The sequence below is a fragment of the Dermochelys coriacea genome, chromosome 3, assembly GCF_009764565.3.
Source record: "Dermochelys coriacea isolate rDerCor1 chromosome 3, rDerCor1.pri.v4, whole genome shotgun sequence".
Lineage (NCBI taxonomy): Eukaryota > Metazoa > Chordata > Testudines > Dermochelyidae > Dermochelys > Dermochelys coriacea.
In genome coordinates this window covers 5,715,132-5,741,186 of record NC_050070.1, presented here as the reverse complement: position 1 = coordinate 5,741,186, position 26,055 = coordinate 5,715,132, and the positions used below count along the sequence as shown (strand labels likewise).

The window sequence follows — 26,055 nt, the reverse complement described above, 5'->3', positions numbered from 1 at the left end:
ACAAAATATCCAGGCAGTACAGCCAGCAGACCACTCCCTGCGCCACCAACCTACCCTCGCCCTAGGGGACTAGAACAGATGTGAAGGCTTTGCTCAAGAGTCCTTGATCAAACAGAAAGCTGCTGGCACAGTTCTGTCACCCAGCCAGTGACCTGGATGGGTGCATGCCTCTGTCGCTCTTGGGAGCAGATTGCTGGCAGCACATTGGACAGATAACAAGACGGGGAGAGAGAGAGGGAGACAGGCCCTAGATAAGGTGCTAAAATTAGCCCAGCTCATAATTGGAAGCAGGCAAGAGGAAGCACGGCTTTTAACCAGGTTCCTGTCAGTGAGATGCCAGCTCTCTGCTAACAGCTCTTCGGTGAATGGACACAGCTGGAACTACACACACAGGGCTGGGAGCCCATAGAGACAAGCCCACAGTCTCCTCTCACACCTGTTTATGTTAGTGTCACTCCACGGACGTCTAGGGAGCCATTGCCACTTGACAGCAAAAGAAGAATCAGGCCTGTAGGCCCCCTTCTGAGCTCTGCCAGTGACTTGTGGCATGATCTTGGGCAAGCCACTTGCCTGCTCTTTGCCTCGGTTTCCCCACCTGTACGATGGGGGTAACGATACCAGGGGGCTGCAGGGTTTAATTTAGTTTGTAATGCATTCAGATGCCAGGTGCTGGAGAAGTGTGAGCTATTCTAGAAGAGCCAACTGCTCTGTGATGTGAGGGATTATAAACACTGGGGACTCTGAAAGGACCCACCGAGCTCAGTGTCAAGTGGGAGAGTATCAGGGTTTGAGCACAGGAACAGCTAGACTGGATCAGATCCAGGATCCATCTAGTCGGTGCTTAAAGTGGTCTGAAAAAAGTGTGTCAGCGGGAGAGGTCTATCATAACCCGAGAGCTGTGCTTAAAGTGCACCCCTCCGGGACCCAGCTCCACATTTAATTATGTGTTTTTCCCCTGGATCTGTGACCCCTTGCAACCCTCCCGTCCTCATCTAGTCCCGCATCCTGTCTCCATCAGTGGCCAGCATGAGCTGCTGCAGAGGAAGAGGCTAGAATCCCTGCAGTCAGCAGATATGGGATAACCTGCCCTCAGGTAAAATTTCTTCTTAACCCCAGTAGTTAGAGGTTGGCTTTTGGTCTGAATGCTGGCCTCTGTTGGTAATCTAGAGCTTCTTTAACCCCAGTTTGTATCTCCTTCTCCATCCTGAATCCCATTCCCCAAAGCACTGTTTCCTCTGGGAATGGCAAGCTGGAGCCTTTGAAATGGGAACAGGACAGTGCACTCATTCAGCATGTGGCCTGGGAAACATGCCCGCCTGACATTTGCCATCTGCATGGCTAAAGGTTTTGCAGCGTGAAGGAACAAGCGGGCAGCTGTGTCTTCCCAGAGCTCTTCCCAGCCACCCTTGTAACGTCACATCCATGTGGTTTATATCACATGGCTCGCATGTATGATTAATAATTACCCAGGAAAGCGGAGTGCACTTATCGCAGCATCTGGTTCTCAGGGAGATGAGATTTTCTGCTCTCAGTTTATATTCAATATTCCAGCTGGGTGGAGAAGAGGCAGAAGGGCACCCGGTGACTCATTGGAGGTCATGCAGAATGGAATGATCAGCCCTGCCAAAATGGGGCCGTGGCTACACTGGGATTTTAACTACTGGCACAAATCCTTAAGTAGACAGGATTCACTCTGGTGCAAATCATGTCTACCCTGGAGCTTTGCACTGCTGCAGCTACCAGGGTGTAGTGGGTAAAATCCCAGCGGACAAAAGGCCTAAAAATAACCAGCCATAAATAAATAAATAAATAAATACCACCTAGCTCTTTGATGGTACTTTTCATCAGTAGGTCTCAAAGTGCTTTACAAAGAACATCAGGATCATTATCCCCATTTTAGAGATGGGAAAACTGAGGCATAAAGGGGTGCAGTGACTTGCTCAGGGACATCCAACAGTTCAGTGGCAGAACTGGGAATAGACCTCAGGTCTCCGAGTCCCAGTGCAGCGTTCTACCCACTAGGCAACACTGTCTCCCTACCATACTCCAGGTTCTCCTGACTGCCTGCCCTCTGCCCTCACTGCATGAATTCAGCCCTTGGACTTAGAACTTAAACAGCTGATGTGTTGCCCTTTAGAGAAGGAGGCATCATAAGAACCTGGGGGGCGCTTCACCGGATACTCACAGCAGAAAGCCAGGTCACTGAAACACACAGGCAGAGATGAGCTCAGCCACATTAAAGTCATGGGCACTGCGGTAGGGACAAGAAGGTAGAGTACAAAGCCAGGATAGTGACCTCGATCTCAGTTCCGTTAACACAGCTCCCATTGGCCACCCCCACAAAAAAGTCACATTAAAGCAGGGTTGGGTGTGGGAAGAACTGACTTCCTCAACCCAGCGCAGCCATTCTTTAGGAGGTCAGATTTCTCATCTTTTGGCTTCTGCACTGGGCCTTGCACACAATTTCTCAAATGCAGCCCCTCACTACTAATCTAGTCCCGGCCCTCCCGCATCCTAGCTCTGCCAGTGCCCCTCAGTCCTCTCCTCTTATTGTTATTTACTATTCGTATCGCAGTAGCCCCCAGGATCCCCAGTCATGCACAGTGGCCTCGCCGCGCTAGGAGCTGTCCGCACACAGAACATGAGGACGGTCCCTGCACCAAAGAGCTCACGCTCTCAGTCCGAGGTTCCCCGCACACAACTTGGCTGATGCACCTTGAGGCTGACCTGCAGCACTGAAAGCAGAGTGTCACCACGCTAAAGGCCCGCCCTTGACTAGCATCAGGATCCATCATTTAGCATAAAGTCTCTCTGCGAACACTTTCCACGGGCAACAGCAGAGGATGGGGAGGATCTGGGGAGCTGACAGAATCAACCCCAGAGTGGAACAGCTTTCCTCCATCCTTAGTAAGTTTCCCACATCTCCCTTCCTGCTACGCGAGATGACAGGCCAGCGACGTGCTCTCTGGCAGGAAGACACAAGCATCTGGCAGCAAATCAGGGATCTGCTCTTACCTGCTGCTGGCTTTGTTCCTCCAGGTTGAGTTTGACCTCGAGAGACTGACGTGCTTCCAGGAAGGCCTTGCGGTGCTTACGATCTGCCATGTAGTACGACATGATGCCCACAGTGATGGTGCACAGGTAGATGGCGACATTGGACAGAATCTTCAGAGAAAGAGAGAGGAGGTGATGTCATCAGTGCAGAAGGGAAAGACAAGAGGGAGCTTGGGGGAGAAGACAGGGACATTGCTGTCCACACTCACCACCACCAGAACTGCCACATGGACAGCCCCACGGTCCATATATCCCAGAATCATGTCTCTCACAGCAGGCTGCTGCAAATGTTTCAGAGAAAGAAATCACCACCACCACCCTGAATTAGCCCGAACAGGGGCCTATAGGAACACAGGAATTGTCAGACTGGATCAGACCCATGGTCCATCTAGCTCAGCGTCCTGTCTCCCACAGTGGCCAGCACCAGCTGCTTCAGAGGAAAATATAAGAAACGCCCCAGTAAGATCTCATCCTAATCCACAATAGTCCTGGCATATGAGGCTTTATATCCCTCCTTAAATTCTCATTTCTTGGTATTTACCATTATAACTCTGGATATTCCTGTTGCCCTCTTTGCATCTTGTTCATGGCTTCAACAACTTCATATGGCCATGAGTTCCACAGTCTAAATCCACATTGTGTAGGAAAGTATTCCTATTTATCAGGTTTAAATTTGCCACCTTTCCATGTCATTGAACATTCCATAGATCAATTCTGTAATAAATCCGGAAAGCCCCAGGACTTCCTGGCTCTCACTATGGTGCACAGTGTGATCACTCACAACTTCATGGTGACAGCGCAACAAGATATCAGCTCCTCCTGCACTGCACCCTGATTTAAGGGAGAACCTCCTTGTAACCACTAACAGTAAAGGGCCTATGACACACAGTTGAACAGCTCTGGCTCCATCTAATAGAAGGAAGTAAGGCACGTACACTAAGCAGTTCAGGATTGGAAGGGACCTCAGGAGGTCAACTAGTCCAAACCCCTGCTCAAAGCAGGACCAATCCCCAATTTTTGCCCCAGATCCCTAAATGGCCCCCTCAAGGATTGAACTCACAACCCCGGGTTTAGCAAGCCAAAGCTCAAACCACTGAGCTATCCCTCCCCCCAGAGGGGCAAAGGGTCAGCATTCCATAGGCTTGCTCCTGTACTATGTAGCGTCAGTGCAAGTCAAACCTCTGGCAAGCACAGAGGAGCCCGTCCATGCTACCAGATGTGATTTCTCCTCCCTGCTCAGCAAGGTTCCAGTGTGACTTCATATTTTTAGAGTCTGTCGGACAGGCACACCACACTGTCAATCTGAAAACATGGTAACTTCTTTAGCAGGGTTTCAAAGTGACAGCACGGACATATTCCACTGTGCTGCTATATATAGATGTTAAATAAATGATCAATAAAACTAGCAGCGGGACATGATCTTTTTATTATGTTCATCCTTGCCCTCCCCTCCTCATGCCATGTGCTTGTTTAGATTAGTTGCCTTTGCTCAGGGAGGGGTGGTGTCTTTTCCTCCTCTAAAGTGTCACGCACATTCACAGTGCTGTATAAACAAAATCTGAGATGATGATAATGATGTTGATGATTTAGGAGTAACGTAAGCAAGACCTGTTGGTGCTGTGTAAGCTGAAGGGGGTGGCTTACCCTTTTAAGCATCAGGATTGAAATTCCTAGGCTCTTTGGAACCACCAGTTCAAATCTCAGCAGTCCATCTGCATCTGCTCAAGGTAGGCAAGCTGAGTCGTCTAGGTTGGAGTGAGAGCCATTGAAAGCAAATCTGCAAAACCTCTGTTCTGGGCAGATATGGTACTTCACAGAGGACACTGGGCTAGACGGACCATTGGTCTGACCCAGTATGGTCGTTCTTATGTTCTTACTTTTTGTACGAGTACTATTATCTGTATTCCTGTAGTGCCTAAGAGCTCCAGCCACAAACCATTGCGCTAGGTGTTGTACAAATGCAGGTTTGTTCTGGTGCCCTTTACAAGTTGCTCCTCCCTGCTGTGCAGGGCCTCAAATGGCTGGACTGCGTTACTCAGGAGATCACACTGGTCCCTTCTGGTCTTAACATCTGCCAGTCTTCTACCTCTCCTCTCATCCACCACTCACACCTAGGCCCTTCACATCATGTACAAATTCTACTGTTTCCTTCTCTACCATCAAAGGCCCGGCCCGGCCCTTCCTCTCTGGCCTCCTCAACCTCTACACACTGCCCTTCAAAACACACCACCAAAGTTCTCTCCCTAGCCTGCCATTGGGAGCAGAGCACGTCTCACGCACATACACTCTGCTCTGCATCCCCCTTGCCTGTAACAGGCTGCAGCTCATTGCATTTGGGCCAGGATGTGGTTATTCACGCAGCCAGGGAGCCGAGTTACCATCTACATATATTGGCCTCCTTCTCAGATAAGGAGCAGTGATTTTGGGTGCCCAACTCAAGACACCTTCAAGGGGCCTGATTTTCAGAAGTGCTGAACCCTTTGAAAAAAAAAGTCAGACCGCTACTATAAGGTGTCTCAACCACTAGTCACCTTGGCCATTACTTGTTCCCAGGCAGCATCCCATTAAAGATCACAGACATGAGAAAGCCACTTCTGTAACACATGCCAAACAGGAGCACTCTGTTTTCTATACTGGCCTTACGGCCCCTTCAGTCACCCCTGGGGAGACACATTCTAACTTCTCTTCATTAAAACCTGCTTAGCTGTTTTGGAAAAAGTCATCAGGTCTACAATCTCCCGGGAAGGTCCTGGGGGGAAAGGAACTTCTTGAGTAGCTCTGCCCCAAGCTATGCACTTTGCTATGCTGAACACAGAGGCTAGGGAGGCCAGGTCTACGCCGATACAGCACCACGGAAAGGTGTTGCACCCATTTACACTAGGTCCAGATACAAACAACTCCAGGCACAAATTCAGATCATACTCACTTCTATAGAACTGGTCAAGCCAACAGAAAACATACAGTTTATTTGCATTTGTTTCCAGTTTATTTGCACTCATACTTTAAGTTATCAAAAACCACTGGTAAGGGTCCTTCAACCCCACAGCTGTCCAGCTTTCCTCGATCCCGGTGATGCATAATAATCCTATCCACTCCTCAAGCACCTCCCTTCACAGGATCTCACAGCCCCATCCAAACACTAAGGATGTAATCCCTCAGCCCCTCCATGGGGTGGAGGAAGTGGAATCATCCCTGTGTTACAGATGGGGAAGCACATGCAGAGAGAGGAAGTGACTTGCCCAGATAGGATTTAAGCTTAGACCTCCCAAGTTCCAGCCCCATGCTTTAACTCCAAGAGCCTCCTTTGTTAAGCATTCTGGATGACAGAGGTGTCTATGTGAGCCCCATGCTGGGGAAAGGTAAGGACGGCTGTTGAGTACAACAGGCTGAGCTGTCATTAGCCCTACAGCGATTGGGAGGCATCTCAGTGGGGTTGCAGGAATCCTCGGTCTGTGGAAGAGAGGGATAGGCACAAATGCTGACATCTCACCAATCCCTAGTGGACATGTCGCCACATTAAAAACAACGCTCATTTCAGTACCATTGGCACGTCTGCTCAGGAGAGACCTAGGAATGGAACAGCAGTGGGGCAGCAGGTCATCATTGAGGGGCATCGACAGAGCTACATGTAGGGAGCCCAGAGCAGAGGGGCTGCAGGTTGGGAGTGTGGGACATCGGCAAAGCTATGGGTGGCAAGTGGAGGTCAGGATTGAGGGCAATTGGCAGAGCTGTCTGTGGGGAGCCCAGGGCTGGAATAGAAGGGAGCAGCATTACTGGATTGATGTGCATCGGCACAGATGAATAATGCAAATTCTGGTACAATTTCTGTCACCCACCCCTATCGCTGCTTAGAAGAAGAGAGGGATGGTTCCACCTGTTTACAGCCTGCATCGCCATTTCACTCCTGGGCTGGAGCACATGGAAGGGACACAGATAAGAAGGATGAATCATTTCAAGAACCAGAGATGGGGAAGCTCATTTTGAAATAATGGAACTTGTACCTGGCTTTCCTTTTAGGGCACTGGGAAAGGAAACACTCATGATTCTCAGGAAACCCTGATCTCCCAACCCTTCTGGCCCACTCCTTGCACATTATCTCCTCGCACATTATCTCCTCAGCGGGGACCCTGCCTCGCACATTCCTTGCAATTACTGTCAAGCCATAGGAATTAGCACAATGAATAAAACAATGGTCCATCTAGTCCAGTTGCCTGTCCCCATCAGCGGCTAATGTCAGACCGCCCCTTCCTGCAACACTGTCCCAGAGGAATAAGGGGGAATTCCTACATGACCCTTGCTGTCAATCAGATGATGCCTTGAGCCATGGGGACTGGCTAACCCTCCTCATTCGTCCTTGCTAGCTTCACTGCATCTTCCAGTGTTATTCAGTGACGTTCCTGGCCCTCTTCTGAAATGCACTGAGCTTTGCCTCTGCATGGAAAACAGTGTCGTGAAAGCCCAGCCCTCTCCAGCAGGTCAGACCCTTGGGAAGATGTGAAGGCCCCAGCACTTCGCTGCTTCAAAGAGAAATCCACCCACACTTGCAAAATGCAGCCATCATGCTGGATCGGGGTGGAGGAGGGAGAGCAGAAGTTATGCCAAACTCTCTACAGCAGCTCCTAGAGCGCAGCTTTGTAGATTTCCTCTCCAACCCTCAAACAATTCCCCTGGGTCCCTGTTCATTACAGGAGCTAGCTCTAGACTTTCCTTGTTTTTAAGGCCCTCTGTGGACTTTCTTTGGACAACCTCATGAAGCAAGGTCCAGATACTGGAGCCCTTATGGAGCTCCAGCAGCATGCTGGAGCCATATAGGGGGCAAAGCAGTGGAATTCGCCCAGTGCAGGGACTGCTGTGCTGGGCCTTATGCTTCCCCACATCACAGCCTGGGTATATTGGAGCAGGAGGTGGAAGAGGCATGATTGTTCTTCTCCAGCTACCTTGAGCTGCACAACAACCCAAAGGCAGCCAAGAGATGCTCTGATGTGCACCCTCCCAGCCCCATAGCAGCCCAGAATCTTGGCGGCACAAAGCCACCACTGACCCCTATCCGTCAGGCTGCCCCTCCTGTTCTGTTCTTTTTGAGAGCCTAGCCCCCAGCCTCACACCTAATACCCCATCCATTCATTCAGCACCAGCCTCCTCTGTGATCCTCCACAGCATCACCGCCACTGGTGCAGGAATCTTCTTAGCAACACCTGCCTTCTGGTGCCGCATTGCCATTGCAGAGAGGCTACAAACAGATTTTAAACATCCCTCCTCCTCCCTCACCTCAATCTCTTGCTCTCTCGGTTATTTATTGCTGCACACCTCAGGTGTGTAGCCAGCCCAGAGGTCAGAGGCCAACAGCCTATTAACGCACACCCTGGCATGGCTCATTGCTATCAGAGCAGGGATCATTAACCCTGAAGTGCGGTTCCGCTCTGAAGAGCATGTAAAAATAGCCCCTTCTCACTCCCCAGATCCTGCTTCCCACTTGTATCCCTCAGTCTTGGGTAACCCAGGTAAGTTTTTACTGCTTTCTTTTCTCCATTAACCCTGCAGAGCCAGCCCAGCTCCAGGAATGAGCTGGTCTGTTCCTTCTGGTGCAGCAACAGAATTGCTCATTAAGTTCCAATCAGTTACACCTGTTCAAAAACATGGACAGCACAGAGGTCACTGAGGGCTTCATCTGAAGACTCCGGGAGTGACTGAGGCTTTGTCTAGACTAGGGGTGATGTTACTTAACACATCTAACTAGCACATGCCTAGGACGGACAAGATGCGAAGTTGGAGTTCCATGTCTAGACTCTTCAAATATGGTTGCTTATACATTCTGTCACCACCCTTTTTATCCTAGCCCAGGCAAAGCACAAGGGCATAATTTAACCAGCAGAGCCTTTATGGTAGGTGATGGTGCAGGAGAAGTAAAAAAAACCCAGCTTGTCACTCAGATCCCAGGGGAGCTGGGAGACCTTCTCCTTTGGGAATAAAACTGTCTTACTTTTAAAGGGAGCCCATTTGCTCTGGAGTTGTCGACACACAATAAACACTGAGTGCCACATATGGTGACGAGACAGCAAATGTGAAAAATGGGGACACTTTTTTTTTTGGGAGGAGGGAGAGGATATAGTTGCCTATATAAGACAAAGCCCCTAATATCAGAATGGTCCTGATAATATTGGGACATCTGGTCACCTGAGGGCCATAGCAGCATCTTTGCAGAGTCACTTTTTAAAGCAGAGCTGCACTTGAATAATAAAAAACCCCACAAAAACAAAAACACAGTCTTTTGGTGGGACGATGCAATGTTTCCTTCCACTCTGACAAATAGTTCCTACCAAGAGGATAAGTAAAATAGCAGGGGGAAGGCTAGAAATACCTCATCTCTAAAAGTTTGAACCTATTCACACTGGAAAACGTAATCTCAAATATACATACAAAATGATGGGTCTAAATTAGCTGTCACCACTCAAGAAAGAGATCTTTGAGTCATTGTGGATAGTTCTTTGAAAACATCTGCTCAATGTGCAGGAGCAGTCAAAAAAGTGAACAGAATGTTAGCAACCATTAGGAAAGATAATAATAAGGTACAGAAAGATGATAAAACAGAAAGTATCATAATGCCACTATATAAATCCACAGTACACCCACCTCTTGAATACTGCATGCAGTTCTGGTGGCCCCATCTCAAAAATATATCTATTCTAGAAGTGGGAAAAGTACAGAGAAGGTCAACAAAAATGATTAGGGGTATGGAACAACTTCCATATGAGGAGAGATTAAAAAGACAAACTGTTCGGCATGGAAAAGAGGCGGGGGATATGAGCACGGTCTATAAAATCAGGACTCATGCGGAGAAAGTAAATAAGGAAGTGTTATTTATCCCTTCACAGAAGAACCAGGGGTCACCCAAGGAAATTAATAGGCAGCAGGTTTAAAACAAACAAAAGAAAGTATTTCTTCTCAAAGCACAAAGTCAACCTGTGGGATGTTGTGAAGGCCAAAACTACAACAGGGTTCAAAAAAGAACCAGAGAAGTTCATGGAGGATAGGTCCATCCACGGTTATTAGCCAAGATGGCCAGGGACAAACCCCATGCCCTGGGCGTCCTAAGCCTCTAGCTGCCAGACACAAGGAGCTGACAACAGGGGACAGATCACTCGATAACTGCCTGTTCTGTTCATTCCCTCTGGGGCACCTGGCACCGGCTGCTGTCGGAAGACAGGACAGCAGGCCAGAAGGCCCATTGGTCTGACCCAGTAGGGCCGTTCTTGTGTTATGTTCTTATTCCTCGTCTTTATTTTTAAACATTGCTTTAGACACCCCGCTCGCCCAACAGCCACTCATATTCTGTTATAAACACCAACCTGGGAATACGGAGCAGCTCCTGTCTAACGTGGAGTCAAAGGTGGTGCAAGGAGCCACCAACTTCTGCAGACTAGGCAGCCTGACCCATTAAGAGGAAGGAGACATTTAAAAACTATCTTCTCCTTCAGCTCCCCCCCCCAAAAGCTGACCCTCTACCCCTTTCACTTTGCAGCCTGCCCTAATCTTTGTCCACTACCTTGTCCCTCTGGGCGTAGGGATATTGTGTGTGCTGTGGTCCTTGGGGCACAAGGAAACCGTGTGTGTGGTGGTGATTAGGTCTCAGCTCGTCACCCATGGGAGTTGGTGCACAGTCGCGACAGCGTCCAGGCAGTCAATCAGAACATGGAGTTGTACAGTCAGGCCACTAGTGGCCTGAGCAGAGGGCTATGAGCACCCAAGTCCTTACCGCAGCTCTGCCATGGGCTCCCCAGGACCTTGGCCAAGTCACTTGACTGCTCTGTGCCTCAGTTTCCCCACCCATACCAGGGAATAAGTTACTTGTCTCCTTTCCAGGGACACTGTGAGGATTAAAGAAAAAGAGTACTTGTGGCACCTTAGAGACTAACAAATTTATTTGAGCATAAGCTCTCGTGAGCTACAGCTCACTTCATCGGACGCATTCAGTGGAAAACGATGAAGTGAGCTGTAGCTCACGAAAGCTTATGCTCAAATAAATTTGTTAGTCTCTAAGGTGCCAGAAGTCCTCCTTTTCTTTTTGCGAATACAGACTAACACGGCTGCTACTCTAAAACCTGTGAGGATTAAGGAGTTGGTGTTCGTCAAATCCTGTAAAAATGCTGAGTATTCGTAGGTGTCTTTAGCTTTACTAAGCAGCCCCAGAGATTCAAGCACAAGTGGCCAATTAGTCAGGACAGCAGATTTTACACATGCTCCCTTCCCCCATTCCACTATACTCTGCCCGTAGCAGCCTCTCCAGTGCTGGCATTCTCCCCCCACCCCACACAGCTGGTCTCTCTCCATTCTGGAAGAGGAAACACCAAGAGTCCCTTCCAGGCTGGAGATGGAAAGGACCAGGTCACAAAACCCAAGACTCTCAGCAGCAAGGGCTCCTGCCAGCCCCCCAGGCAATAAGGGGCTGCTAACATGAAGAGAGGTCGAGGTGGGGAAAACAGGGTGTTTAAAGCAAGCAATGTCCCTTCTCCTCTAGGTGTGGGGCAATTTCTCAGACTTCCCCTCTGGACAGGCAGGCCAATTTCATCCTTAGCTGGTGCCCAGAGACAAAGTCTAATTCCTCTTCTCATTTCCTGCTTCTGCCAGGGGAGAAGAACAAATGGCTGCTTCTTGGCAAACCCAGGAGTGCCCATGATCCCCATGGCATCAGGGAACTGCTCCCAGATCTTCCCAGGGCAGGAGAGGAAAGCACAGCATCAGAAACACCCAGCCCTCCCCACCCCACTTAGTACAGATGCCCCTTACCAAGACACAGGCCAAGACCCTTTCCTGCCACCCTGGTGGCTAATGCACAGCCTTCCCGATCTCTGCTCTCCCCTGGGGGACAGGATTTAATGCCAGCTGGGTGCAGGCTAACACACCGTGGCCACATACAAACAAGACACCAGCAAGGATGGAACCCATGATCTTTAGCATCAAAAGTAAGCCCTCAGGCACTGCCGGAGCTATGGGAGATCTTTAGCTACCGGCCGCAGGATGCTATCTATGGTTCCTGGCACTGGAGCGAGGTGTGAGCGTACTGAGCAGGCCAGGGTCTCACTCTCTGCAGTATCCGAGCACCCCCCAATCTTGTGTATTTATCCTTACCGCCCCCTTGCAAGGTGAGGCAGGGCCATTATTTCCATGCTCCACCTGGGGAATAAGACACAGGAGGGCCAAGTGTCTTGCCCAGGGTTGCAAAAAGCACTTGGCAGAGCAGGGAATTGACCCTGGCTCTCCCAAGTCCCAGACTAGCAGCACCCCGATCATCCTCTCTGCAGCATGTGCACACACCCCATGCACAGTCCCAAACGCCAAGCCCTGTCCACATGGCATTTCCAATCCAGATGCTATTAGCACATTATTGTTCTGACAGCACTCAGGGTGCATCTACGCTGCACTGTAAACCCTGGCTCTGACTCAGGTCTGAGCCCAAACCTCCCTATTGTCCATACACAAATCAGTGTGACTCGGCAGCAAACACTCAGGACCCAGGTCCCCGTGGGTCTGAACTCAACTCCTGCTGTGACTCAGGTCCAAACCCTGTCGTTTTGCAGCGTAGACGCAGACCCAAGTTAGAACGTCGGCGTAGTGCAGAATGGATATACCAGCACGGCTGTGAGCCCTGGATCCAGCCACTGTAAACCCAGGTTTTACAGTGTAGTGTGGACACTCAAGCCCAGGCCTGGAAACACTGAGTCCACAAGTATGGATCCCACAGACCCAGGTTTACAGTGCAGCGTAGATGTACCCTCAGAAACTCCAACCAGGACTGGGGCCTTGCTGTGCTAAGTGATGTCCAGACAGTGACGATAAGGGGAAGGGAAGAGGTGCAGGCTGACTCCCAGAGCTGGGCTGCAGAGGCATGGCAGTCAGAGGGGAACAGAACCCACACTTCTCCTTTCAGAGGGAGTCATCTGCCCTGGAGCCGGCGAGACACCACACAAGCGTCAGTTCAGGCTGACAGGTCCACAGAGTTGGTTTTCCCACCAGGACCGCTCGGGAATAGCTGCGCAATGTAATCGTGCTGGCAGGAGGGGATGGGGGATTCCCAACGAAAGGGAAACCCCCTCAACAGAGACTCCTAGGAGAGGGAGGGAGAAAGTTCTGGGGGTGGGGGGGGCACAACCATCCAAACGCGGCCACTTGCTATTTTAAACAACTCCCCCACGTTGTCATGACAACTAACTGTTCTAAGGAGGCTGTGTCTGCTCAGAAGGCCCCCACAGTGTTATGCAAGCACCAGAGCTGCACAAAATCCACCTCTCCAAGGGAGCTTCTCACGTGCACTTATTATTATTCAGCATCTGAACCCAGAGATTCTCAGCCCAGTAACGAACCGCTGCAGAGAGGGGGGGGCCCAGGCTGGGCTTGGCCGGTGGAGTCCTTTCAGGCCACAAGATGACAGGTTTCAGAGTAGCAGCCGTGTTAGTCTGTATTCGCAAAAAGAAAAGGAGTACTTGTGGCACCTTAGAGACTAACACATTTATTAGAGCATAAGCTTTCGTGAGCTACAGCTCACTTCCTCCGATGCATTTGGTGGAACAAAAAAAAAAAACCTTTTTTGTTCCACCAAATGCATCCGATGAAGTGAGCTGTAGCTCACGAAAGCTTATGCTCTAATAAATTTGTTAGTTTCTAAGGTGCACTAGTACTCCTTTTCTTAGCAAGATGGAATTTCCCCCTCCCCCAGGGTCTCTTTTCCCCATGCCAACCATGCCTCCGCTCTTGGGTTTCTGTGCTTTGTCTCATGACAATGGAGCTACAATGATTTACATCAGCATCTGGGGATCTGGCCTTTAGACTCCTCCTCAGTGGTGACTCCTGTACGATCATGTGTGGAAAACGTCCAGTGTGGCCCTTGCATTCGAGAAGGGCTTTCTCAGCGTACGCCTAGCCTGACACGCATGGGGAGCAGGTTTGGACCGAGTCGCTCCCTTTCCCTGTGACAGAACTAAGGGGTTAAAATAAGTTTGAGCCAAAGCACAGAATTTTTCCTACCCTCGAAGATAAACAAATCCCCACTTCATTTAATGAACGGAAAGTTTCATCAGACTCAACCCTCAGCCTCAAACGAAGGGGGCTGCTTTATGGCCAGAGTCCCAGAGGAGGTCTCCTAGGTCTGTTTTCCTCCTGGGTAAGAAGAGCGGCATTTCTAATCCTCTGTCCTCTTGATCATGCTGAAAGGAACAGAAGAAGAAACAAGTTTAAAGCGAGTGGCCGCCCTTCCTTCGAATCTGGTTCTTGTCCACTAGGCACTGGACACAGACCACCAAATGGTCATTTCTGTCACTCACTCCCAGGTGTGAGTCCAGGTGGGCTGGACTCAGACCTGGGACTAAGAGGAAGAAGGCTTTGTGGCTCTTCCTTAACCCCCCACCGCACCCCAATAAGGTTTTTTTAAGAACATCTGGAAGGGGGTGGGATGAGAGAGTGAGAAAGAACAGCAGCGGCACAAGCCAAGATTTTTTTTTAATAGGCATCGGGTTTAATACAAACAAGGGGAAGTACTTTTCCCATACAATGGCAAGTTAAACTGTGGAACTCATTGCCATGGGATGTTGCTGGACAAAAGTATAACTGGGTGCTGTGAAGAAAGAGATAAAGGACAGGTCCATCAATGGCTATTAACCAAAATGGTCAGAGATGCAACCCTATGCCCAAGACAACCCTAAACTAGTAGGTAGATTCAATGTCCTTCTGCCAACAATCTCCTGTCAGAAAACAGGGAGCAGAGGGAGCTAGGGAACAGCTACACCGAGGAGGCGAGCAGAACCAGCACTAGCACTAGAGACAGAAGCGCCTGGAGAAAGAGGTTTCAGAGTGGTAGCCGTGTTAGTCTGTATCAGCAAAAAAAAACCGAGGAGACCTTGTGGCACCTTAGAGACTAACAAATTTATTTGGGCATAAACTTTCGTGGGCTTATGGGTTACACTCCAAGCCTAACCGCAGTGGAAGGGTTTTAGGACCCCATTAGTTTAATCCCTGCTAACACCTTTAATTCAGCCCCACCGGTGCTGTTGCACTGCCTGTGGCTCGGGAGGCAGGAAATTCCCTGCAGAGGCTGCCCAGGGCTTCACTTACTTAATGCTAAATACAAACAATTAGCGAGAGCCGGCTTTAAAGAGAATGGGAGGAGAGACTAAAACACAAACAATTCCCAAGCTGAGAGAGGGAGCAGGCGGGGAGAAAGAAACCAGGGTTAATAACCTCCCTGCTTCGATCATCACCATAGCGCTGGGAGATCACAACGCCCTGCACAGGAGACACATCCTAGCACGACACACAGAGAGTCCCTGCCCCAAGGCGCTTGTAGCCTCTAGGCACCATGGGCCAGAGACTCAGATGGTGTAAACTGACCTCAGAAGAGCTGATTTACACCACCTGAGGAACAGGGACAAAAATGTCTGTCCCCCAGACTTAGTTAGTTACAACCCTGTGTTCCACACGTGTACTGGCCAGGGGATCTGAGCCAACCCAAGGCTGTCACCGGACTTGGGACATAGTTACCATCCCATCTACACTCTCCCCCTGAACCACTTTATAGCCCGCTTCCCCTAGCCCTGTAGCAGCGTAGATATGGCCAACAGGAACGTGTTTGTCATTGTCAATAGGCACTCTGGGACAGGTGGGATTTGGAGGAGAGGGAAGGAACCCGGTCTACACCCGGAAGGCCATCCCAGATATTGGAGGAAAGAAGGAACAAAGCTTCAAATGGGATCTGTCAAGAGAAGCAGCCAGGAGAGGAGATTGGGAGCATTGCAACGGGAGGGAGATGGAGGCAGGAGCAAATGTATGGAGAGCTTTGAAAGTTAGGAGACGCTTGTGATTGGAGAAGAAACTGGGAACCCAGTAAAGAGAATCAAGAAGGGAGAAGATCTTAAAAGCGGCATTTGGATCAGCTGGAAAGGATGAGGTCATAGAATTCGAGGACACCAGGGAGATATTTATTATTTATATTAACGCAACACTTAGTGGGACCCTGTCCTCGGTGCTGTACAAACATATAACAAACAGGCAGGCTCTGCCCTAAGAGCTGACATGGAGCTGCTGGCAAGAGTTGCTGCATTTTGGCAGCAGGGAAAAAACCCAGGCCAAGATTTGTTACCTTATTTGCTTACGATAAGGCATCAAAAATCCATATTTAGGCACCTCATTAAGTGGCCTGGGAATTCTGGGGTCTCAGCAAGTGTGACCCAAGGCAGCACTGACTTCCTGAGAGTCTGCAGCAACGGGTCTGAGAAGGGTGAACTCCTCCCCCCATTTATCGCAATGTTGGTGTAGACTCTGAAACCTAATGGTGACTGTTCCAAAGTCAACATTGTTAACTGTATTGCTGCTAATAATTTTAGCAAAAACATCCAGCTATTCTAGGATTGTAAATAGAGTCTGACTAGTGTATTGCCCCTTTTCTCCCTCCTTCCAATCTGACCACTGGGAAACACAATCTACAGGTCCCACCCTCCATGCGTGGGCTAGTCTCTGGGCCTGCCCCGAGAGGAGCATGTACACATGTACATATGTACACACTCAGAGGAGGCAGACAGTTCCAAACCTCTAGTGTGATATGGAAGAAGGCACAACGACAAGAGAGCCCTGTGGGTCTCACTGTTTATATTCCAGGGACTTTGCATCAGACAGGGACCAAGCTATTTGTATTATATAAAAGCCTCTACCACCCACCCCCTATGGTGAAACTGCCTCATCCAAAACTCTCCATGAACTCAAAGCTTTTGTGAGGTTTGACTCTCGTTCTCTTTTTTCTCCTCCATTCTGTTCCATTCCCCAGGACCTCCAGGCTACTCTTGGGGCTGCAAGCACCAAGATAGCATGAACGCAGCCATGCTTCCCATATAACAGCCCAACCTACCAGAGACTGGATCCTATGACAATGCGGACTGCAGAGATTTGGAGAACATTTGACTTTCTCCTATGTCCCGGAAGTAGCTGGTTCTCACAACTGCAGGATCTATTTATCCTCACACTACCCCTGTGAGGCAGGGCAGAGCTATTATGCCTATAGAACACCTGGGAAACTGAGGCACAGAACCACAGAGTGGTTTGCCCAAAGTCACCCAGGGAGTCTGTGGCAGAGCAGGAAATTGAAACCTGGTCTCCAGCTAGTGCCCTCACCACTGGGCCATCCATCCTTCCTGATTTCTTACTGTAACCTGAACTCTGACCCCCTGCTGCGGTGCATCATTCACCAGCCTCTTTGTCAGCTTGATCAGGAGCAGAACTTCTTGGCTTTGCTCGTTATAGCCTTCCAGCCCGGATTAGAACTGCCCCAGCAACACCCTATTAATAGCAACACCCTCCAGGAACCATATAAATGTCTTTAACAATAACGCATGTGTTTATTTCTGGACATAATGTTCCTCTTTTCCAGAGTGCAGAGATTCAGGCATGCTGAATTGCCAAGGTTTTCCTGGCCCCGTATGCACTGTACGACATACACAGAGCATTGAAAGGCTGGTGCTGAGGTGGAGGGTTTGGTTTCAGTGGAACCATGACATGGAACGGATCATCTCTTTACCTGGGATTCACAGCAATGTATTACAAGGGGAGGCCCATCGTGAATTCTCAGGCCTGGGGATTTGCTCCAATTCCACCCCACAGTACAGCTTAGTACAGGCAAAGTTAGCCACTACTAGCCGGTTCTACATTGGTGCCATGCACCCAGGGATGAGTTTATACCAGTGCAAATAGCAGCTTTGGCTATCTGCACTAGGGGTCTTCATGACACAGTTGCTGGTCACTACTGGTAATCAGGGCAAAGCCCCAGGGAATGACAAAGCCTTAAACCTCAAGGGTTTGGCCACTTCTTCAAAGAGGCTGGAAATATGTGGAGTGGGTAGCCTGTCTTCACCCACACATCACACCCCTTTAACAGCCCTCGAACCCTCCATTAGAGGCTAAGGTGACTATGCTGGGCCAGCCACTTTTCACAGGACCGCGACACCCATTTGGAGACCACTGTCCTGAATTCTCTTCAGGACTCCACATCATGACTGCTGTGATGCCCTGACCACTGCTGGATGACCCTGCGGTTTGGAAGTCCCGTGCACTCTGATCACTGGATCTGCAGCACACACAGATACACGTGCAAAAGAGAGAAACAAACAGAGCGGTGGAGCATTCCACCCATCATAGCACTGCGGAACCCGGGACAGAGCCGTGCTAAAGACACACTCCGATCTCAACATCATTAGTAGGGCCCTACCAAATTCACAGCCATGAAAAATCCATTGTGGACCATGAAATCTGGTCTCCCCCCATGAAATCTGGTCTTTTATGTGCTTTTACCCTATACTATACAGGTTTCTTGGGGGAGACCAGCATTTCTCAAATTGGGGGTCCTGATTCAAAAGGGAGTTGCGGGGGGGGGGGAGGAGAAATCACAGTATTGCCACCCATATTTCTGCACTGCCTTCAGAGTCAGGTGGCCAGAGAGCAGTGGCTGTGGGCCGGGTACCCAGCTCTTAAGGCAGCGCCCCACCAGCAGCGCAGAAGAAAGGGTGGTAATACCTTACTATGCCACCCTTACTTTTGCGCTGCTGCATTCAGAGCTGGGAGGCCGGAGAGTGGTGGCTGCTGACTGAGGGCCCAGCTCTGAAGGCACAGAAGGAAGGGTGGCAATATCACAGACACCCTTTAAATAACCTTGTGACCCCCTACAACTCCTTTTTGGGTCAGGATCCCTACAATTACAACACTGAAATTTCAGATTTAAATAGCTGAAATCATGAAATTTTTTTTTAAAATCCTATGACCATGAAATTGACCAAAATGAACCGTGAATTTGGTAGGGCCCTAATCATTAGCATATCCACAGCCAGGATGTAAACAACCCTACTCAAAGATAAGCGGTGCCCAAGAGGCTCCACAACCTTGAGAAAGGTAACATATTGTCTACTGGACAAAACAGAGCAAAAAACCCCACAACAAGCTGGATTACTACAGAACCTTTCAAAAATCCAGTGCACAGATATCTTGCTTATGCTCAAATAAATTTGTTAGTCTCTAAGGTGCCACAAGTACTCCTTTTCTTTCTTACTACATCTGAATGTGCAAAACACAGTCAGATTCTTCCCCTACACGGAATCCATGGGTACAAACTGGAAATAAAAGCCAGGCCACAAAGGGCCCACAGGAAAGCTGAGGAGGAAAGAATTAGTAACTCATATGTGGGACAAAAACTGACTATGAAAGACACTTTCTGCTTTGCAAAGAAGCTCTTGGAAAGAGGCAGATGGTTCCTGATAAGAGGCAAGGAAGGGAAACAGTGTGTGACTTGGGAAGAAAGAAAAGTATTGCAGAAACAGTTTCCTAATATGTGGCAACTAGTACCAAATCTGAAATGGCCAGTGATACAAAACGGGCACATTAGAGGTGTGGGAAGGTTTCAGGATTTGTATTGTAGTTGTGGGGAGAAGGTCTTGTGATGAAGGCAGTGGATTAAGGGTTCTTGAGATCTGGGTCCCCAGCTCTACCATGGATTCATGTGTGCCCTGGGTAAGTCACTTCATCTCACTGCGCCTCAATTCTCTAGTTGGGGATAATAATCTATTTTGTCTGTTAAGACTGTAAGCTTTCAGGGGTAAAGACCGTCCCTTACTGTGTCTGTCCAGGGCTTGAATTTATAGCCAGGATCTCTATGTGCTAACAATGAGTATATATACTTTCAACAGCTTTTTTTTTTTTAATTGCCTCCAGGAGACATTTGTGGATCTGAAGCACACACCAGAATGCCTGATTTATTATTTTGGCTGCATAAATGGCATCCCATACAACACTGAGCTATTTGGCTCAGTCAAGTTCCCCAAGTTCAGGCCTACTCATGCCTATTGTGAAAGCCAAACCTAGACACAGACACTGGATACACTGTAAAAACTCAATGCATCATTTGTCGTCATGCTGATACAGTTATTGACACGGAGGCAGGAAAGAGCTATGTGGTCTAGTGTATAGGTCAGTTTATACTTGCCCAGTGCAGATTTCTGTCAGTGAGATGGGATCTGCCCATACCTATCCTTTAGAGGGGTGTTGGGGATTTAATATAAAGACTGCCCCAATAAGCAGGTCCAAGGCAGTAAGAGAATGGTGAATGCTATTGTTTCAATTGCCTGGCATTGTGTCTAAAATGTCTTGGGCCAAATTCACTTCCTGATGTAAAAACCCCATCGATTACACTGATGTTACGGCAGGGATGAATTTGTCCCCTGATATTTACAGGCATCTAATGGTCTTTAGCCACTAGTTCTGTGCAACTCTTCCCTGGGCAAATGCTTGATGTAATGTATTGTATCTACCTCTTGGCAGCTCTTGCCTAGATTGTCAGACCACTAAAGAATTGCTGGGCTGAACTGTTAAACAGGGAACAGTCCTGTACTGAGGTTTTTTAAAACTGTGGCAACACCCTCAAACACGCTCACACTTTTTCACACCCTGCCTCTGCTCTGCTTCCAAAACTGCAATCCCACCCCTTGGTCTCTCTCTCACTCACTCACACACACACACACCCACCAGGGTCCAGTTGTCATCCAAAGAAAACAGATGCACTAAAACAGTGATTTTCAAACTTTTCTACTGTGACCCCTTTCACATAGCAAGCGTGTGTGCGACCTCCCCGTTATAAATTAAAAACCGTTTTAAACATATTTAATGCCATTATAAATGCTGGAGGCAAAGCGGGCTTGAGGGTGGAGGCTGACAGCTTGCGATCCCCCAAGGAATAACCTCGTGACCCTCTGAGGGGTCCCGACCCCCAGGTTGAGAACCCCTGCACTAAAGCATCTGTGGAAAACCTGCAACAAGAGAAGACAGCCCACTGAGTGCAATTTACAACCAAATGGCCCCTTGCAAACAGCTGAGACCATTCAAGACCAGACGAAGCCCATCTGGAAAAGGACCAAGGGCCAAGGAGGAGAGCGTCACAGACATCAGATGCATGGACATGACTAGGTGGTGACTAAAGAAACAATAGAAATATAGATACAGGCTGTCTGCAAAAGTCAGACTTGACTGAATTCTTCCCAATGGAAAAGTCACAGGGCGGTGGCTATGCCTGGCGTGAGATCACAGGCCGTTGCCATGCTTTGAATTGTGTATCGGTGCAGAGGCAAAGCAGTTAGGGCACACAGCTGGCAGACATGGGGTTCTATTCTTTCCTCTGTCACTGACTCGCTGCCTGGCCTTGGGCAAGTCATGCAGCTCCTGTTTTCCCACCTGGAAAAAAGTGGTAATGATACTTCCCCACCTCTGTAAAAAGGGATGAGCTCCTCATGGCACTAGCGAAGGGAAAAATATAGCCCTTGACTCCCACACCAGTCCATCCCAATTAGTACTGTTGCACCGGGAGCCTGATCCTGGTGAAGCCAATGAGAGCTGGATCTAGCCAACAGCAATCTGTACCCTTATAGCAGCCCCTAAAAGCTCACGGTCTGCTAAGAGCCAATGCAAAGCACGACACAAGGGAAACCATTTGCAGTGCACAGTAACAGCAAGTTTCACTAGGCCTACAAAGCCCTGAGCTATGCTACATGCTCTGGAGCACCATCTCCTGGCACCTTGTAACTACCTATTGACCCGTATATAGAAGTAGGGCACTCTCGTCACACAGCCTTTGGCCTAAATTTTCAACAATGTCTAATGAATTCGGGGGCCTAAAAGGAGCCTGACTTTCACATGGCAGGCGCATGGCATTTCTGACAATCAGACCCCTCTACGGGGTCACGGATTGGGCACCTGAAACCACCAATGGGTTTTGCAAATAAAGGACTTTTTGAATAGCGGTAAAAGCAGCAGCCTCACTCCTCTGCAGAATGCCCAACAGAGAATGCTAAGCAGGCAGTGGAATGGAAGTCACTGGTCCCATTGCAAATAGCGTTAGTAGGAATTGGCTCATCCACGAGCCAGAGACCAGCCTGGGTTGGAGCAGAACAAAAAAAAAAAAATCACACTAGAACAGATGGCTTACAGGAGGGTCTCCTTTAGAGAAACAGGTTGGGGTCACAGCCCGCTCCCATTGATCTAAAACAGAACAATTCCCAGCGGCTCCAATGGCACCAGCATTTGGCCATTGGAATAGTGGCGGCCCACTTTGCTGGTGGAAGCTCCATCCTTGTGATAGATTAGAAGATGGGCATGTCCTCTCACAGCGGTCTGGCACAGCGGCTGCCCCACCTCAGTGTGCAAACTCCATCCCCGCGTACAATAATTCTAGGGCATTTGTGTTTATATTTTCTCTAAGCTGGTTTAATATCCCAGGCAGCTGGGATTCTCCCGGCATGCTTGTATGGCCATCATAAGTAGTAAACCTGCAAAGGCACCAGACTGGGAGTGAGGGTTCTGCCCCCAACTCGGCCACTGACATACAGTGCGACCTGGGCAAGTCACTTCCTTGCCCTGGCCTCTGTTTCCCCAGGCGTAGAACAGAGAGAATGATACCTCCCCAGTTTGTGACACGCTTTGAGATCTTTGGATGATAAATACTATCCATATACACAAACGGACATTGGCACCCCAGACTATTCACCCTCTCCCCGATGACATCGTTAAAATGCCCATCACCGTGATGGGCAGGTGTCTAGAGTTTAATATACAGGGCACACTGGGCAGCCAGGAAGTGCTGGGGGAATTGTGTGATGATGTATACAATGGCCCTGGCTACCGTTGCCAGTGGCTATTTTTGCTTTGGCAGGAGTTGAGAACAGGAGGTGGTTTCTGATCCTCTGAATAACTGGTGGGGAGCCCCTCTTGGGGAGATGGCCACCCACAGCTTGAGAACCATTGCTCTCTGGGCAACTAGACAGCCCCAAAGACAGAAACGTTGTCCCCTTATCCCAGACCCAGGTGCACAGGGCTTGGAGTGCATGTAAGGTAAGGGCCATGGCGTTTAAATGTCCCTAATGTGGGGAAGACGGACCCAAGATCTGACCAATGTTGCTGGCGACACTATCGGTGGTAAATGCTCTTCTGAACCAAGCTTCCAGTCATGGCCTTCACTTCCCTGTACAGATCCCTGAAGGTCAGTTACGCATGAAACATCTCCCTGGCCCCACTGACTCCCCCACATTATAGGCCCTCCAACCTCCTGCCCTTAGTAGGCCCCTTCCTGCTGGCCTACCTCTGCCTCAGGATCCTGGCTCCCCTTACCTGCCGTAGCAAGGCCTCTCCGTTGATGGAGCCCTGCTGCTGCTGAGCGATGGTGACCCCCAGCACCAGGGTGTGGATGCCGCAGGAGACGGCCGTGATGAGCACAATGGGTGTGAGGCGCAGAGGCAAGGTGATGAAGAAGGAGAAGACGAAGAAGGCCTGCCAGCCCACTGTGTCACTGGCCTCGTGGAAGTGGGAAAAGTTGAGGCCCAGGTAGCAGAATATCTGGGCAGCGATGAGAATCCAGAGGACATAGGGCATGAACTTGCGGGAGATGCGGTCCGGCAGGAGCCCGTACTTGCATAGGACAAAGAGCAAGATATGGGCGGCCAGGCCCACTGAGGCCACCAGGATGGTGGCCAGCTTGTCGATGGTGTAGACCACAGCGCACATGACGATGACATAGCAGTCGAAGAGGGCAGCAAAGACCACCAGCACCAAGAGGGTCTCATGGCGCTGCCGACGGAAGTAAGTCTGGTAGAGGTTCTCCAGGGACTCGGGAGCGAAGGTGAGCCGCATGAAGCGCGGCAGGCAGAGGCATGAGCCCGAGTTCCTCACCGTCACCTCATGGGTCCGGCCCACCCCACGTTCAGGGTCGGAGGGTAGGCTGACCGAGTAGTCAGCCGAGTACTCGGCTGAGTATTCCGGCTCAGAGAAGGCCCTGTTCCCGGGCATTCTGCCTGCCCTCTTTTCCCAGCCAACCCTTGGAGAACTGGCACCGTCCGCAGCCGACGGTTATGCCAAAGGAGCACCGGTTCCCATTTACCTCAGGGCAAGCAACAGGCAAGGGCAAGGAGGCATCAGCAATGGCATCTCAGTTCTCCCTCTCAGACCCACATCCTCCCCAACCCAGACGTTCCAGTCAGAAACCCAGGCTCCAAATGGGGGAGCGTGCCAATAGCCAACAGGGCACGTCCACTGCCTCCCCCTGCGCTGAAGCCTTCAACTGGCTGCTCTGTAACACCTCGACCCTTCCCACTCACGCCCCTTTCAAATGTCACCAAAAATAAAATAAAATTTAAAAAACAATTGGCTGGGCTCCAAACAAACAGAATCACAAGCTACAACTAGCAACTCCAACTACCGAGCTTCCTCCAGTCACTCCCCAGTCCCCGTGCTCTTGGGGGCTGCAATCAAAACAGCTTTTAGAATACAAAAAAAGACAAATGTCTCACTGCCTCCTTAGTAGAGAAGCCAGAATCTGGGGTGTCTCTCCCTCTTTCCCTCCCCAATTTTTTCCCCTTTGGTCTTCTCGGGACCATTCGTCCCCAGCAACCATTTGCAAATTGAATGCCCGGATGATATTCCTCAATGCATTAGGGTCTCAGGTCCCCAGACCGCATCTGCTCCCCCCTCCATGTGGGGGCAAAGGCATAAATAGCATTGGCCGGCCATTCCATGCACCCTGCAGGTCTTTGATTCTCATCCAGCTGTTAATGGGAAGGGAGGAAGATTTTGTTGTATCCGGAGTCGCCAACAAGAAAAAAAAAGGGGGGGGAGGACAGTCAGCAGAAGAGGCACTGATCTGTCAACATTGCAGGCTCCAAACTGTTGCTTTCAGCTCCCCCATCAATCCAGGTAGCCCGTTCCCTGGCCTTGTTCTGGAGAAGGCCAGCTCTCCCCCCTCACCATCTCAGTGCTGACAGGAGGGGATGTGGGGAAGAGCCTCTCAGCTTCTTTGGTTTAGGCCTTGTTGAAATTAAAGCAGGGCTGTGGGAAATGGTGGTCTCCTACCCTGGGAGAGTGAAGGCGTGGGCAGATCCTGGAAGCCCCACGACGCTGCTAGCATCCCCTACCAGTCACCAGTTTGCTTTGGCTTCTGTTTGCTCTTGGGCGAGCCCACGTCCTGCCTGGAGGAGAAGACGGATGGGTGGCAGAGTCCAAACTAAACAGACGTCTCTTTAACAGCCGAGTGCCCCTCTCAGCCGAAAACCCCATTCGGAGTCCATACACTGCCTCTGGATTCGCCTCTCATCCATCTTCAGCGTCCCTCTCTTTGCATCCTCCTCCTCCTCCGTGCCCAGCAGCTGGTGTCTTGGGAGGCAAATGCCGTGTCTGTGTGTTTTTCCGTCTCTCTCTCTTGCTCTCTCTTTTCTCTGCTTTTTTGGTGACAATTCCCTTCTTCCCCTTGGCGCCCAACTGTGTGTCTTGTCAGAGTGTGTGCGCAGAGGTGGGTGGGTGGGTGGGAGGGAATCTGTCAAGCATGGACACCCAGCAGAAAAATGATGGAGGAGGAGAAGAGGGAATGGGCGTAGCTTAAAATTATGGAAGAGAAAATAAAATCAAACAAGTGCATGGCTCGGGAACACACGTGTGCAGGCTGCAGGCAGGCACCCACCCCGGGGCTGGGCTCCTGCGCTCTGCCAGGGACTCTCCCTTGCAAACGAAACCCAGAGTTAAACGCCTGGCGGGGGGGGGGGAGAGGTGGGGGCGCTGGAAAGGAAAGCCAGGCGGCTCAGCTGATGACAACTTTGTCATGCAGGCTGGGGGTGGGCTGCTCAGGACACTAAGGAAGAGGGGGGCGGGGGGATTTTCCCCCTAGGTGGGCGGGGGGGAGACGCCCCTTCCCCGTCCCCCAGGGGCAGAGGGCGAGCTATCAACGCGGGAAGCTCGCTCCGCCCCGCTGGCGGGCTGGGCTCGCTGCTGCAGGGGGGGGGGGAGGGCGGTTCCGCCTCAGCCGGGCGGGGGCCGGGAGCAGTTAGGGCGGCCGCACGCCCGGCTCCTTCTCAGCAGCCCCCTTTCCCCGAGCCCCCCCCCCCGCGCTCGGCGGCCCCCAGCGCGGGGAGCCGGGCCCGGCGCTCGCGGCGACCCCCTTGCCCGGGAAAC

The 26,055-nt window shown here is 50.3% G+C and overlaps 1 protein-coding gene across 2 annotated transcripts in view; it reads right to left on the bottom strand.

The window, feature by feature from the left end:
• Positions 1–25,845, bottom strand: part of ADCY3 (adenylate cyclase 3) — a 106,166-nt gene extending 80,321 nt beyond the window's left edge. Inside the window, exons 1-2 of one of the 2 annotated variants that reach the window (XM_043510062.1) lie at positions 23,230–25,845; positions 3,016–3,165 (exon numbers count right to left, since the gene is read on the bottom strand). In XM_043510062.1, coding sequence (XP_043365997.1) covers positions 3,016–3,165; positions 23,230–23,904 — 825 coding nt within the window. In that variant the 5' untranslated portion in view covers positions 23,905–25,845. The remainder of the gene's footprint in view (positions 1–3,015; positions 3,166–23,229) is intronic. The other variant, XM_043510063.1, reaches the window with a different exon arrangement.
• Between the last annotated feature and the right edge of the window lie 210 nt (positions 25,846–26,055).